The sequence below is a fragment of the Podarcis bocagei genome (genome assembly GCF_964188305.1).
Source record: "Podarcis bocagei genome assembly, chromosome: 5".
In the NCBI taxonomy this organism is placed as follows: domain Eukaryota; kingdom Metazoa; phylum Chordata; class Lepidosauria; order Squamata; family Lacertidae; genus Podarcis; species Podarcis bocagei.
Genome location: NC_138129.1, coordinates 68,839,349 through 68,851,944, shown reverse-complemented (window position 1 = coordinate 68,851,944; position 12,596 = coordinate 68,839,349). Strand labels below are relative to the sequence as shown.

Sequence of the window (12,596 nt, the reverse complement as noted above, 5' to 3'; positions counted from 1 at the left end):
CTCATTTCTCATGTACATTTCACAGGAAGTTTTATATTTTACATAATGTAAGGTTTTATATAAGGTAAGTAAATGCATTTCCCTCCCAAGAATATAGTGGGTATGTGTATATATAAATATTCTGGCAGCCAGCAATAGCGAAGGAAGTAGCAAGTGCAGTTTACCTATATGAAAAGACTCCCAACTGTATGTGTGTCCTCCTTAGGGCTTCCTGAATACTGAGATAATCGCTCACCCAACATAGCTCCTATGGGAATTGTATCCCTCAGCTCTAATGTCAACTCTTAGACTCTTAGGCAGTATCCTCAAAGCCAAGTAAGAGAGCTAGAATGTTGGTCACCTGTAGAGACAGCATTGTTGGTTAGGGAAATAATATTTTAAAAGCACAAACTTTTAAACCTCTGGCAACACCCTCTGGCCAATCTGTATGGAGATATCACAGAGCCACAAAAAACCCTATTAAATATTTCCTCGTGTAGTTCATATGAATGCTACAGATCTGTGTCCATGAGAAATAGCACTGCAGAGAGATGCATGTGGACCAAAAAGCGGAGGGACACAGAAACAAACAAAATGTATTTATGTAAACATAGCCCTCCAAATTACTGTGCATCAAAACCTTTGTTTAAAAATTTAAAAGACAATACAGAGACACTTAAATAGCAGACTAGCACAACACTTCCAAACAACCTGCCAAAAGGCACCTGCAACTGGATGGCTGAGACAAAATATATTCAGGGACTAGGATGCATAAATAGAATCATAGAATCGTAGCGTTGGAAGGGACCATGAGGATCATCTAGGGTGGATCTAAACACAGGGGGAAATACTATGAATAAGTCAGAAATCAGATCGTTATAACAAAAGAAAAAAATCCCTATGGAAAATCGTCTTTTAAAATTTCCTGCTATCTGGCGCCACCTGGTGTTGCATGTTTATAATGCATTCAAATCACTCTTTATTTACTAATATAGTTGAGTCCTTAGTCCAACCCCTACAATGTAGAACTATGCAGCTGTCCTATACAGGGATCAAGCCTGCAACCTTGGCATTATCAGCACCACATTCTTAACCAACTGAGCTATCCAGGCTCCCCCATTAAGAAGGAAAATAACTAAATGTAAATGTCTCTGAGGAATATCAACAGGAAATTGTCTTTGCACAAGTAGACTATGTGTTTAATTAGACACATATCTCGCCATAATTTTGCAGCCTAAACAATGCAAAACAACAAAGAGAGAGAGGCAGTGTGGTTTAGTATTGGACATCGACTGGTGAACTCTGGGTTCGAGGCACAGTGGGTCAGTCACTTTCCCCCCAGAATAACCTACTCCACAGAGTTGCTGTGAAGCTAAAGAGGAGGTAGCTCAATTCTGCACTCCTAAGGAAGGACGAGTAATGATAATAAAAGACTTGAATGAGAGATGCATATGCACCCAGAATTCTGCATCAGACCCGAGAGTGAAAGCTCTGCAACATTGTCTCTGCAAGAGCTAGGCCAGATTGTTGTAAAGTTCCATCAGGATCTTATGTAATCACTTAGAGTGAGCAAGTCTGTAAGTTTAGATTCTGTGAAAAAAAATATAATTATGTGAAACCTTCTCAGAAGAACTTGCTGAATCATATGCTTCTATTCCAAAAAAAGTGCCTTCAAATGCATAACTTGGATACAAGTGCACTTTGTGCCCAGTTCATTTGCAAGTAACAAATTAATCAGACAGATGACGATGACTAAGATGAAATCTGTCTACCTTAAAAAGAAAATACATCATTTATAAGACTGTTTCTCAACACACTTCTCACAGGTGTTCTAGATTTTCCATATGGCCAAATGGTATTCATTTATTTTCAAACTCTTTGGGCAAGGTTTTAGTATATTGTTATGAAACAATCCTTGTGGAGATTTTATAAGATGAGTGAACGAGATCAAGACTTAGGTTCAAGTTCTGTAGTGTGGACCTATATGCTCGGATTGTCTCAAGACCAGCTCTAGAAGCACATTCCTCATACTTAATGTGAATAAAAGATAATAATCCTATCTGATTCATGTCCAGTGGGGTGTGGTTCTTCTCTACCCATTGCAGATACACAGTTTCCTCTTGGGGAAGGCTATGTGGGGAACAAATCTATATAGAGAACATCAAACAGATCTTACCCAAAAAGAAAATTGTCTTCTGAAGAGTGGTGGCAGAAATGGGTCATACTGGCAACATGCTGTGAGTGATGTTTTACTAGCTTCAGAAGCAGAGCAAGACTTTAAAAGGGCTTCAGGGAAAAGGACAGGAAAAATAAGCAGATGGTTGAATTTAGTCAGATGGGTTCCAGAAAAGTAAATAGGACCCCTTTTCTTGTCCTATGTCAAGACCAATACTGACCTCAGAAGAAAAAGAGTACCTTGGAGGAATAAACTATGCAAGATACCACCAATGTTCCTTTCATCATTTAATGGTAGGGCACATACTCAACCTTGCCTGCAGAAGGTCCAAAGTTTAGTCCTTGGACTCAGCTAGATTGGGTTTTTTTTTAAAGTGTTTTATATGGCGCTATGGAGACCCGTCTTTCCTTGCCAGACTTCCCTGTATGAGTTTACAATACTTTTAATTGAATCACTTATTTGATGTGTCTAGATCCAGCCCTTGATCCTGTTAGAAGGATCAGGCAGCTTGTGATGAGACAGAACCCCTCAGTATGACAGAGAATAGACAATTTTTGGTTAAAAACATAACCTGGCTGAAGGCAATTCTCCTTTTATGTAGATAAAAGTAGGCACAGCACTCTCTTCTCCAGCAGGCTGCCTGAGACAATGTGGTGCCTGCTGTGAAGGACAATACGGTGTCCTCATTAGGATGAATAGGGCACTGATCCACCAACCTAAGGTGGCTGTCAGCTTCCTCATCCTTAGGCTCAGTTACATTTCTAGAACTCAGCAGGGAGCAGGTGGGAAGGGGGGGGGGGAGGAAACTAAATTTGCTTGACTCTGCCTAACATTGGCTCTGGTGCCACTTACTGTCGGCTTCTTGCTTTATGCCCTTCCAGTCCCAATGGGGACTGGCCACCACTGCATGTACAAAAGATGGCTGAACTGGTGGTTGGATATTTATTTAACAGTATGTTTTCAAAGCTGCTTTTCTTGGCAAGCCCATCCAGATGGTACTACCTTGATACTGAGATTGCTTGATGGGACCACTTCTAGTGGTTCCCTATGCCCCTGAGGTCCGATCGGCCTTTACAGATCCAACTAACAAGTTCTGCTAGCAGAATTCTGCTAGTGCAACTAGGCTTTCCCTCTCCCGCTACAAATTGGCTTAGGGGGGGCTTGGGAGAACCCCCAAAGCAGTGCACAGAGGAAGGAGAGGGGAGACTGTTTCATCTAGCAAGCTGAAATCCTTGTGCTGGCAGAATGAGAGTGCTATGTTGAATTCTTCCTGCAGTCAGAGAGGCAGGGCACAGTCTTGTCACTAAGTCTCACAAGTGAGCTCACCACACCTCGGCTTTAAAAGCTGGAAGGGAAGGGTGTGACAACTGTTGAGACATCATCATTGGTTTCCTTCAGCTCTGAATCTCTTGTCTTACTCGCATACTTTGGAATGATGACTTCTGGACCCTGTGGCTTCTGCTGAGCCTATACTAGGACATGCCTGAATAAAGATCTACAGTGGAACCTCGAGTTAAGTACTCAATTCGTTCTGGAGATCTGTTCTTAACCTGAAACTGTTCTTAACCTGAAGCACCACTTTAGCTAATGGAGCCTCCTGCTGCCACTGCGCTACCGCTACACGATTTCTGTTCTCATCCTGAAGGAAAGTTCTTAACCCGAGGTACTATTTCTGGGTTAGCGAAGTCTGTAACCTGAAGCATATGTAACCTGAAGCTTATGTAACCCGAGGTACCACTGTATTACGTAACAAGTAAAAGCCTCTGCTACTATCTTTTGTGATATGGGAGCAGGGCAGACATTTGCCAGAAAATGAGAAATAGAGAGTCAAAAGAGCAAAAAGCACAAGAATTGAAATGCGCCTCAAGTTTTTAGTAGAATAGAAAGCTTCTTCCATTTTGTTGTTAATATTCTTTAAAATAAGCGTATTTGATTTTGTTTGAAATGTTATTAAGAGTTAATTGATTCTGCTTGTCACACCTTGGAAAAACAGAAACCTGTTAAGTTTGATCCTGTCTTGAGAAATCTTATATTTGCAGAGACCTGCCTCTGTAGAAGCGTGCATTCAAAATCCATTGGGATTTATATAATCTAATCCAGCCTCTCTTAGCTATTGCCCTCTGATGTTTTAGACCACAGCATGTTAGCTATGTAGCCATGTTAGTCTTTTAGAGCAAAAACATTAGAGTTTTGAGGCAACTTAAAGACTAGCTAATTTATTGTAGAATATATTATGACAAGTTTATTACAGTCTACTTCATCAGATTCATGAACTTGGATGGGGTGATTGTGAAAAGTGACACCAGAGGGAAACAAAAAGCCAGGAAAGAACAGACAGTGATAATTACATACTTAACAGTGGTCATTCCCAAAGCAGTATTTGAGGACACAGCTGTCCTGTCATTGCTAAACCAATTAACACATATAATGTGCTAAAAATAATGACCCATTGTCACAGTTCAATCCACAAGTGGAGGCACAAGAACACTTTATGTGTTAAAAGCCAGTGATTTCATATTGCAGTCTCCATTTGAAGCTCCTTTGCTTCAGCAGAATAGAGTCTGATGCTGTGGTTGACAGCAGAACTATGTTACAGGAACATAAGGAAGATTCCCAAATGGCAGCCCCCAGTCCAGTTTCTCCTACATAATGTGTTGTGCAACCAGCCCTGTGTTCTTGACGTTGTACTGTATGTGTTTCTCTTCCCTAGCAGCCAGTCACATGATATATCAGCAGAGAAACACTCAAGTAATGATGCTGCAACATTAAGTTGGGGGGGAAGTAGGGTGTGCTCAAGAGAGCCTCTCAAACACCCTCTGTCGCTGCTGCATAATAGCCCTGCAATGCTGCCTGTTGGGTGTTACTATGTGCTAGTTGCTGCCACCAGCCTCCTCCTCACTCCTGCAGCCCAGGTGGGAAGGGACTTTGAGGATGCGAGGAAGAGGAGGAGGAGAACTGAGCCATTCTCAGCTCAACCTACTCTCAACTCGCTGGCAAAAGCAGGGCAGGATACCCAGGACCTTCTTCACAAGTTGCAGTATGCACTGCAAGGGAAGGAAAGGGAAGGAATACTAGCTTTCTACTTGCAGTATTAGTCTAGCTGTCCCGACTCCTGCCCCAAACACGACGACAGAGGCTCATACTTGTGAGGTAGACAGAGATCTTTCTTTAGGCAAGGAACAGCATAACTTAGCAGCAGCAGCAGCAGGAGGAGTCCAGGAGTTGGGCAAGTAGTTAAGAACTGGGTGTAATCAATAAAGATGCCCCAGTGAGTTTTCATGTCCCACTCGCCAAGCTTTTAAAAACAAGGCAGTGGCGTAGCGTGGGGGGTGCCAGGGGTGCCGGCCGCACCGGGCGCAACATTGGGGGGGGGCGCGTTTGGCCGGCCCTCCTCGAGGAAGCAGGAACCCCACTGTCCTCGGACCTCCTCCGAAGCCTGGTGGTGGGGCTGAGAGACCTTCTCCCCGCACCAGCCTTCGGAAGGCTGCTCCGAAGCCTGGCGGTGGGGTGGAGAGACCTTCTCCCCGCGCCAGCCTTCGGATGGCTGTCCTGAAGACTTGTGGTGGGAGCAGTGGCGTAGCGTGGGGGTGCAGGGGGGCCTGCTGCACCTGGCGCAACATCTGGGGGGCGCGCGGAAGAGACTCGAGTGCTAAAATCCATTGGTTAGGGGGCGCAAATTACTTGCCTTGCCCCGGGTGCTGAGAACCCACGCTACGCCACTGAGACAAGGTGACAAGATTTTCATCAGACTCTTTTACCTTGTAGGAAGGTTGGATTCATAGGCTCACACTCTATCTGGTGGGTGAGTCCGTTCCCATCTCTGGAGGTGGCACTTGGTCCTCTGTGACTAGGCTGCACCCTCCCTTCCTAACTCTGCCACGTCCCACTAAGCCATCTCCTCAGCCCCCAAAGAGGCTCTCTACTCCACAGGAGGGGCAGAAAGGAGCCATCCTCAGTTCCCACAATTCACCTCTGCTCCTGCTTCCTCTTCATCCTCCTCAACCACCTGAGTTTGCCAAGCTGTTCTGAACCCCTGCATACCCCAGAGGTAAGTCCTGATAGTGCACACAGTCCCAAAGACAAGGCTAGAGAGTAGTCAGACAGTCCAGTCAGGTACTAGTCCAGGTCTAATGGAACAAGCAAGGTCCAAAGTCAGTTAGTAAGGTCAGGTTACCGCGTCTGCAGAAGAACCTGTGTTGGAACACCTGGGGTCAGTCCTGAAGTCACAGTCCACCGGTGTTCTTGAAGCAGCCAAACTGTGGTCCATTAACAGAGAAAGTTGAGGAGACAAAGAGTTTCTGCTTTGCTTCCCTTTAATCCTACCCAATCATTTTTATTTTTTTAATAATGGTTTTATTTATTTTCATAGTACAGAAGATAAATTTTAAGAACACAATTATTACTACAGTAAACAACAAATAACTTGTCCTGATAAATTTACAGACCAGAGTTTTCTCCAGCTGAGCACCTGTGCTTCTCAACTTGATGAAGCATGTGATCCTCACCTGCCCTGAACCTAATCCACAATCTCCTCCCAGACCTAATGAGTCCTATGACCTTCACCTGGTCCACTAGTGGCTGAGCTGTGTTCCTTTGCCTGCCTCAGTCTCCTGGAGTGCAGTTCCTGATGTTCCTGAGCCCACCGTGTCTGCGAAGATGGAGGGTATTTCTGGTTCTGGTAATGTCTTCTCCCCCTGGCTCCCCTGAACTGTCCATGCTGCCCCCTCGGTGTCTTCTGCTGTCCCGTGAGTACCTTGTAAGTCCCCAACCTGCCCCTCCCCATCTTCAGCTTGTCCCAGTGTGTATACCTTAACAGGATCCTCCTCTCTGTCCTTGGTGTCCTGTCAGCTCATAACGCAAGCCATGTTTGATCCCAATGGAGCCACAGGGCTTATGACACTAGCCTTATTTGCACAATGCTCACTTATGGCACTCATGGTTTGAAGCAGGACTGTACATCTCGCCACCCCCTGCCAACTTTTTGTCCCTGTCCTAGCCTAGTTCCTGAACTCCACACATCAAGAAATTGGAACAGAAATAGTACATATTCTTACATTATTATTGTGAAATTTCCCACCCAATTAATTGAAAATAGCATTGTGGGCATTTTTCTTCTTCTAAAATTCAATGGAATTCAAACAAAAATTGATTCTGCAAAACTGTGTTGACTGGTAACTGCAAATAGTATGTGTTTTTGTTTCTTTTAGAAGTTGAACAGACATCACAAATGATAAAAGTGAGGGAAATAATATTTATACTTGTTACAGTGCTTTAGCTGTCATTCAGCCTTCTTATGGTCTGAGACTATAAAACCAGATCACTAGAGAATATGTGGGCTTTGAAAATAGGATTTGATGGGCATGTTTTTCATCTTTCTCTGATTTGATTGTGACAGTGAAGATTCAAGAGTAGGCTTGTGGTATGTCATTTGTATGTTGCTATGATCGTCCATATTCACACAAAGGAGATATAAACAGCATATGCATCTACAGTAATGTTTGATAATTAAACCAAATCAAGAACTTAATTTCAGTCTTCCTATTCATTTTGTTCCATTTTAAATATATTTCCAAAAAGGATTTCAAACATGTATTCTTATTATGAAGAAATTTATATTAAGACATCTAACCCAGATCTCAACCACAGCTCCAGTTAACAAATTTGTTTTGTAACATTAACCCTACTGAATTTGTTTTGTAACATTAACCCTACTGAATAAATTAATTTTATTCAATAGACTATGAAATAAATAAAAATACAGTACATACACCATGTACAATTATCACCCATCTGTCACCAAAAGCTTCAAAAGCTGGTGTCGAATGACTCCTGTAATCATGCAAATCAAATTATATAAAAAGAAAGCCATGCTATAAAGTCTGCCAGCTCTGTCCAATTAGCCTCTACTTTGGCCAAAACTTAGGCAAAAAATGTCACATGCCTTGTGATGGCAGGATCTTAAATTGCACAAAAATGCACTCAGTTGTCATCCACCTGTCTTGAAAGACAGTCCCTAACTCATTGAGAGTTTGAGACCCATTGGCTCCCCTTAGCTGGTTTAGCTAGTTCATGGGTAGGCAAACTAAGGCCCGGGGGCCGGATCTGGCCCAATCGCCTTCTAAATCCGGTCCACGGATGGTTCAGGAATCAGCGTGTTTTTACATGTGTAGAATGTGTCCTTTTATTTAAAATGCCTCTCTGGGTTATTTGTGGGGCATAGGAATTTGTTCATTTTTTCCTCTTCAAAATATAGTCCGGCCCCCCACAAGGTCTGAGGGACAGTGGACCGGCCCCCTGCTGAAAAGGTTTGCTGACCCCCTGGCTAGTTGGTCAAAGCTGTTTCTCGGGATAGTGGCTGGCCACTATCATACGCTGACAGCTTTTAGGAGCCACGGGTGAGAGAGCTGAGTGCAGGGTGGGGACCAAAGGTGGATAAACTACCCCAGAAGGAGCACAATGTGTCCCCCACCAGAGGTACTACCCTTCCCCTAACACCCCATACACCCTAAATATGTACACTCTCATGAATAATAGACAGTCTTTTCAAAAACAGGCAATAACCATTTAAATCTTACATCTGTATACAGTACACACAATAAAGAAAACAATGAGGCCATCATCAGTGTCCCCAGCATCACATTATAAAAGAAGGATTTTTTAATAGGACTATTGCCTGACAAAGAAATAGTGATCAATCATGGGTTTAATTTGATTTATCTATAAATTAATGTATGACATGTGTATTAAACCATTTTTAAAAGCATACTGCCTATGTGGCATTCATAGATTCCCCATCAGTGGCTTAGTGGATCACAAACTGTGAAGGCCCACTTTTAGTAAAGTGTTAAGGCTTACAGTGCAAATCCTATGCATGTTTGCTCAGAAACAAGCCCAGTGTAGCTCAATGGAATGTATTTTGTATTAAGAGGATGGTATGGAGAATTGTACTGCTATTTGAATTAAACCTGAAAATGCTTAAAAGTTGGAATTTGCCTATCATACTTTTAAAGATATGTGTGATTCAGCAATAAAGGAAAAGAGGGGGTGGGGAGGAAAGAAAAAAGGAAATATTTTGGGATATTTCATTTCGTTGCAACAAAAATAGATGTTTGTTGAGATCAGTTACCAAGCAATATTATCCTCCTGTTAGAGGAAGTTAGGACAAGGCAGAGATGTACTGGTTTCCACTCCACACTTTCCATCCAGTCCAGTATGATCAACAGGACTTGGGATGCCATGGTCAAACTACTGTTCTGTTCCACCTCACTGTTCCCTTGCCATGATTAGGATTCCTCTTGTTGATCATCAGTTTATTTGGGTGTGTGTATGGTGTCCACAGAAATAATTACAGAGGGAGTCAGACATGTGTCTTGTAGCTACAAGTTGTTGACTATTTGCAGTCTTTATGGCAATTGAACCCTATGCACTTTTACATGGTGTTGATGAGAAGCAATGAGAAACAACACCTGAGATGGATGTAGTTTCAGCAAACTGGAAGCAGGTGGGTTTTCATTAATTACAACCTCTGTGAGGAAATATGTGAATTGAGGTAGGAAATGTAGCTATAACATTGGTAGAGCTCTTCGGTGGATCCATTTCCAACTCTGATTGGTATGGTTTTTATTTTCTGCATCCACTTCATCTATCAGTTTCTTGCACTTCTCTATTATTGTGCTAAATATCCGCTCACTAGCTTCCCAGTGTTGTTCCATGGTCCCCTACAACTCTTGTATATGTGCTGTTTCAGAGCAACATCATGAGATCAGAACAAGCAATTTTCATCTCGGCTGCCCAGAAGGGCTCTCCTCCAGAAAAATGCAGAGAGGACAAGTATTACAGTATTAATCAGAGTGGTCTCAGAGATCACTTGAAACCTCTTGAATAGTTGGACGTGTGTGTTTCTATGTACATTAAAGTAAATAAATTCATGTAAGATTCTAGCAAGCCTACTCTTAACCCTCTTGCTGATAACCCTTGTTTTTAATCACTATCTAGAATTGTTTGCCAACATCCCATATTCGTTTTTAACTTACAGAAGTCTATCTTTAGAGCATTGGTTTGCTTTTTAAATATAATAATCTGAACAACAGATGCTCTTGAACATTGTCACCCAAGATGTTTTCCTGCCTGAAAACCAGCCTCTCCTAGTGCCAACACTTCAAAAAGTGTTGCTGTCCCATTCAGACAACATTCCCGCCCTCATTTATCATTACTGCTGCCCTGTGGTCCCCTATATTAGGGTGCTCAGGTGTGAAAGAGGCTAGCTTGCCCTGCAAGCGGCACATGGTATGAAATTTCCTCTTCTCCAGAGCTGTTAAAGATGCTGAGGCCCTGTTCAAATCTCCTGTCCCTTTTAAATGGCTCTGCATCATGATATCTGTTTTGTGAGTGTGTGTGTGTTGTAGGACATAATTAATACCCCCAACACCAAAGCCTATTAGTGGCAGTGCCTTCCCAGAAAATAGGTTTAAGAGGCAATGAAATATCCTTGGAGTGGTTTTCTGAATGCTTTTCTGAAATCATAGCTTTCTTCTGGTCAGTAGATCTCTTTAAAAGGCTATTCCTTTCTTCTTATCTGATATCTGAGCTGCTTTTTCTTTTCTTTTTTGAAAGGTACTCATTGACAGTCCTTGGGAAGTAAAATCACAGCTACAGAACAGTGATTTATGATAATTTTGACAGTTTTCTATTTATCTTTCCTTTTTCTCTTTCGTTGGGTGCTATGTCACTCTTAATGACTAGTGTTAACCATTTTTGAAGCACTCTGTGAATAATGGAGTTAATGGCCTTGAAGAAGACACATTTTATTACTAATAAATGTGGATTGCATATAAAGCCTACACATCTACAGAGGTATTGCGTCCAGATCAACGGAAGAAATAGTACCACTATCTTCTGCCTTAGTCAGACCACACTTTGAATACTGTGTCCAATTCTGGGCACCACAATTTAAGAAGGGTGTTGACAAGCTGGAACGTGTACAGAGGAGGGTAGGACTCAAACCAATGGCTTCAAGTTGCAAGAAAGGAGATTCCGACTAAACCTTCGGAAAAACTTTCTGACTGTAAGAGCTGTTCAGCACTGGAACAGACTCCCACAAAAGGTGGTATGTTGTGCACTAACCTTGGATCCTAGAACAATAGGCAAGTAGGATCCTAGAATGCAACAACTGATTGCCTTGCAGGACTCCCAATATATTTCACTCTCCTTTCTTGGAGGTTTCTAAACAGAGGTTGGATGGCCATCTGTCTTGGATGCTTTAGCTGAGATTCCTGCATTGCAGGGGATTGGATTAGATGACCCTTGGCCTTGGGGTCCCTTCGAACTCTATGATTCTATGAAAAGGATTTTGGCATTTTTATATGTTCTTCTTTCCTTGTTTGTACTATCTACATGACACCTCTGAGTGGGGTCATCCAGAGTTTGGAGTATGTTGTCAGCAATATGCTGATGACACACAGCTCTACTTCTCCTTTATATCTGCAGGTGAGGCAGTGGATGTGCTGAACTCTTCTTCTGCCTCGGTAATGGACGGAGGCACGGTTAGTGGGTGGTTCTCTAGACCAGATTCTCTAGACGAGAGGGGAGGATGCTTGTTCTTGATGGGGTTACACTCCCTCTGAAGGAGTGGGTACATAGTTTGTGTGAACTTCACAGTTATGTAATTCAGGCTTTCTTCTGAGTAGGCATGCATAGGATTGTTCTGTACAGGTTAGCAAAAGTTCATCAGGACATGCTGTCCCTGTAGTTGCTCCTTTGCTGTGGAAACAGAAACACAGAGATTACTTAAATCCCATTACTAGACATCTTAGCTGTCCCATTCATTTCCCGACTGTTCTATTCCTCTTTATTAAAACCTAAAATTAGTCTCACAAGAACAAGTTCATGCCCTTACAAACCACAAAACTGTGTACCCTCTTCCAAAGATATTTGCAAACCTGAAGTGATCAGAGACGCCAATTAAAATAATATTAATAAAATGCAGAAGTAATTATGGCAGGAAAGCTGCTCCAAGAGATACAGACATCGTTGCTGACTCTATGTGGGTGCAAAAGTAGCTACTATATTTAAACTCCTGTTATGCTTTAGAAGTTTTGTTTTAAATAATGCATGTTTTTTTCTAAAGGAGGATTAATTTATGTAAAGCTTAAAAGAAATCTTCAGCTTTTATTTTAAAAGTAATTTAAGTCCTTGTAAGCCTTGGGGCTGCTGTACGAACTGTATGAGCCACCAACTATAAACCCCTGCTTTTATGAAGCTATGTGGGCCTCATTTCCCATTTCTGTATGTATTGGGGGGGGAGGGAGGAGGATGCTTGCTTCTTGCACCATATCCTCATGTTTCAGGGGCTACTTTTCTAGGGATCTCAGAGGCTACCAGATCACAGAGACTACTCTAGGCACCCTTGCCTCTCAGCAGAACACAGTACATTATGTTTGGG

General features: G+C 42.4%; 1 protein-coding gene across 1 annotated transcript in view; it reads left to right on the top strand.

Annotated features, from left to right (window-relative positions):
* The window catches only part of LOC308586812 (uncharacterized protein), a 29,392-nt gene extending 18,414 nt beyond the window's left edge, over positions 1-10,978 (top strand). The window contains exon 4 of the mRNA XM_081193921.1: positions 10,769-10,978. Within this exon, the coding sequence (XP_081050047.1) occupies positions 10,769-10,779 (11 nt within the window). The 3' untranslated portion in view covers positions 10,780-10,978. The remainder of the gene's footprint in view (positions 1-10,768) is intronic.
* Positions 10,979-12,596: the final 1,618 nt, after the last annotated feature.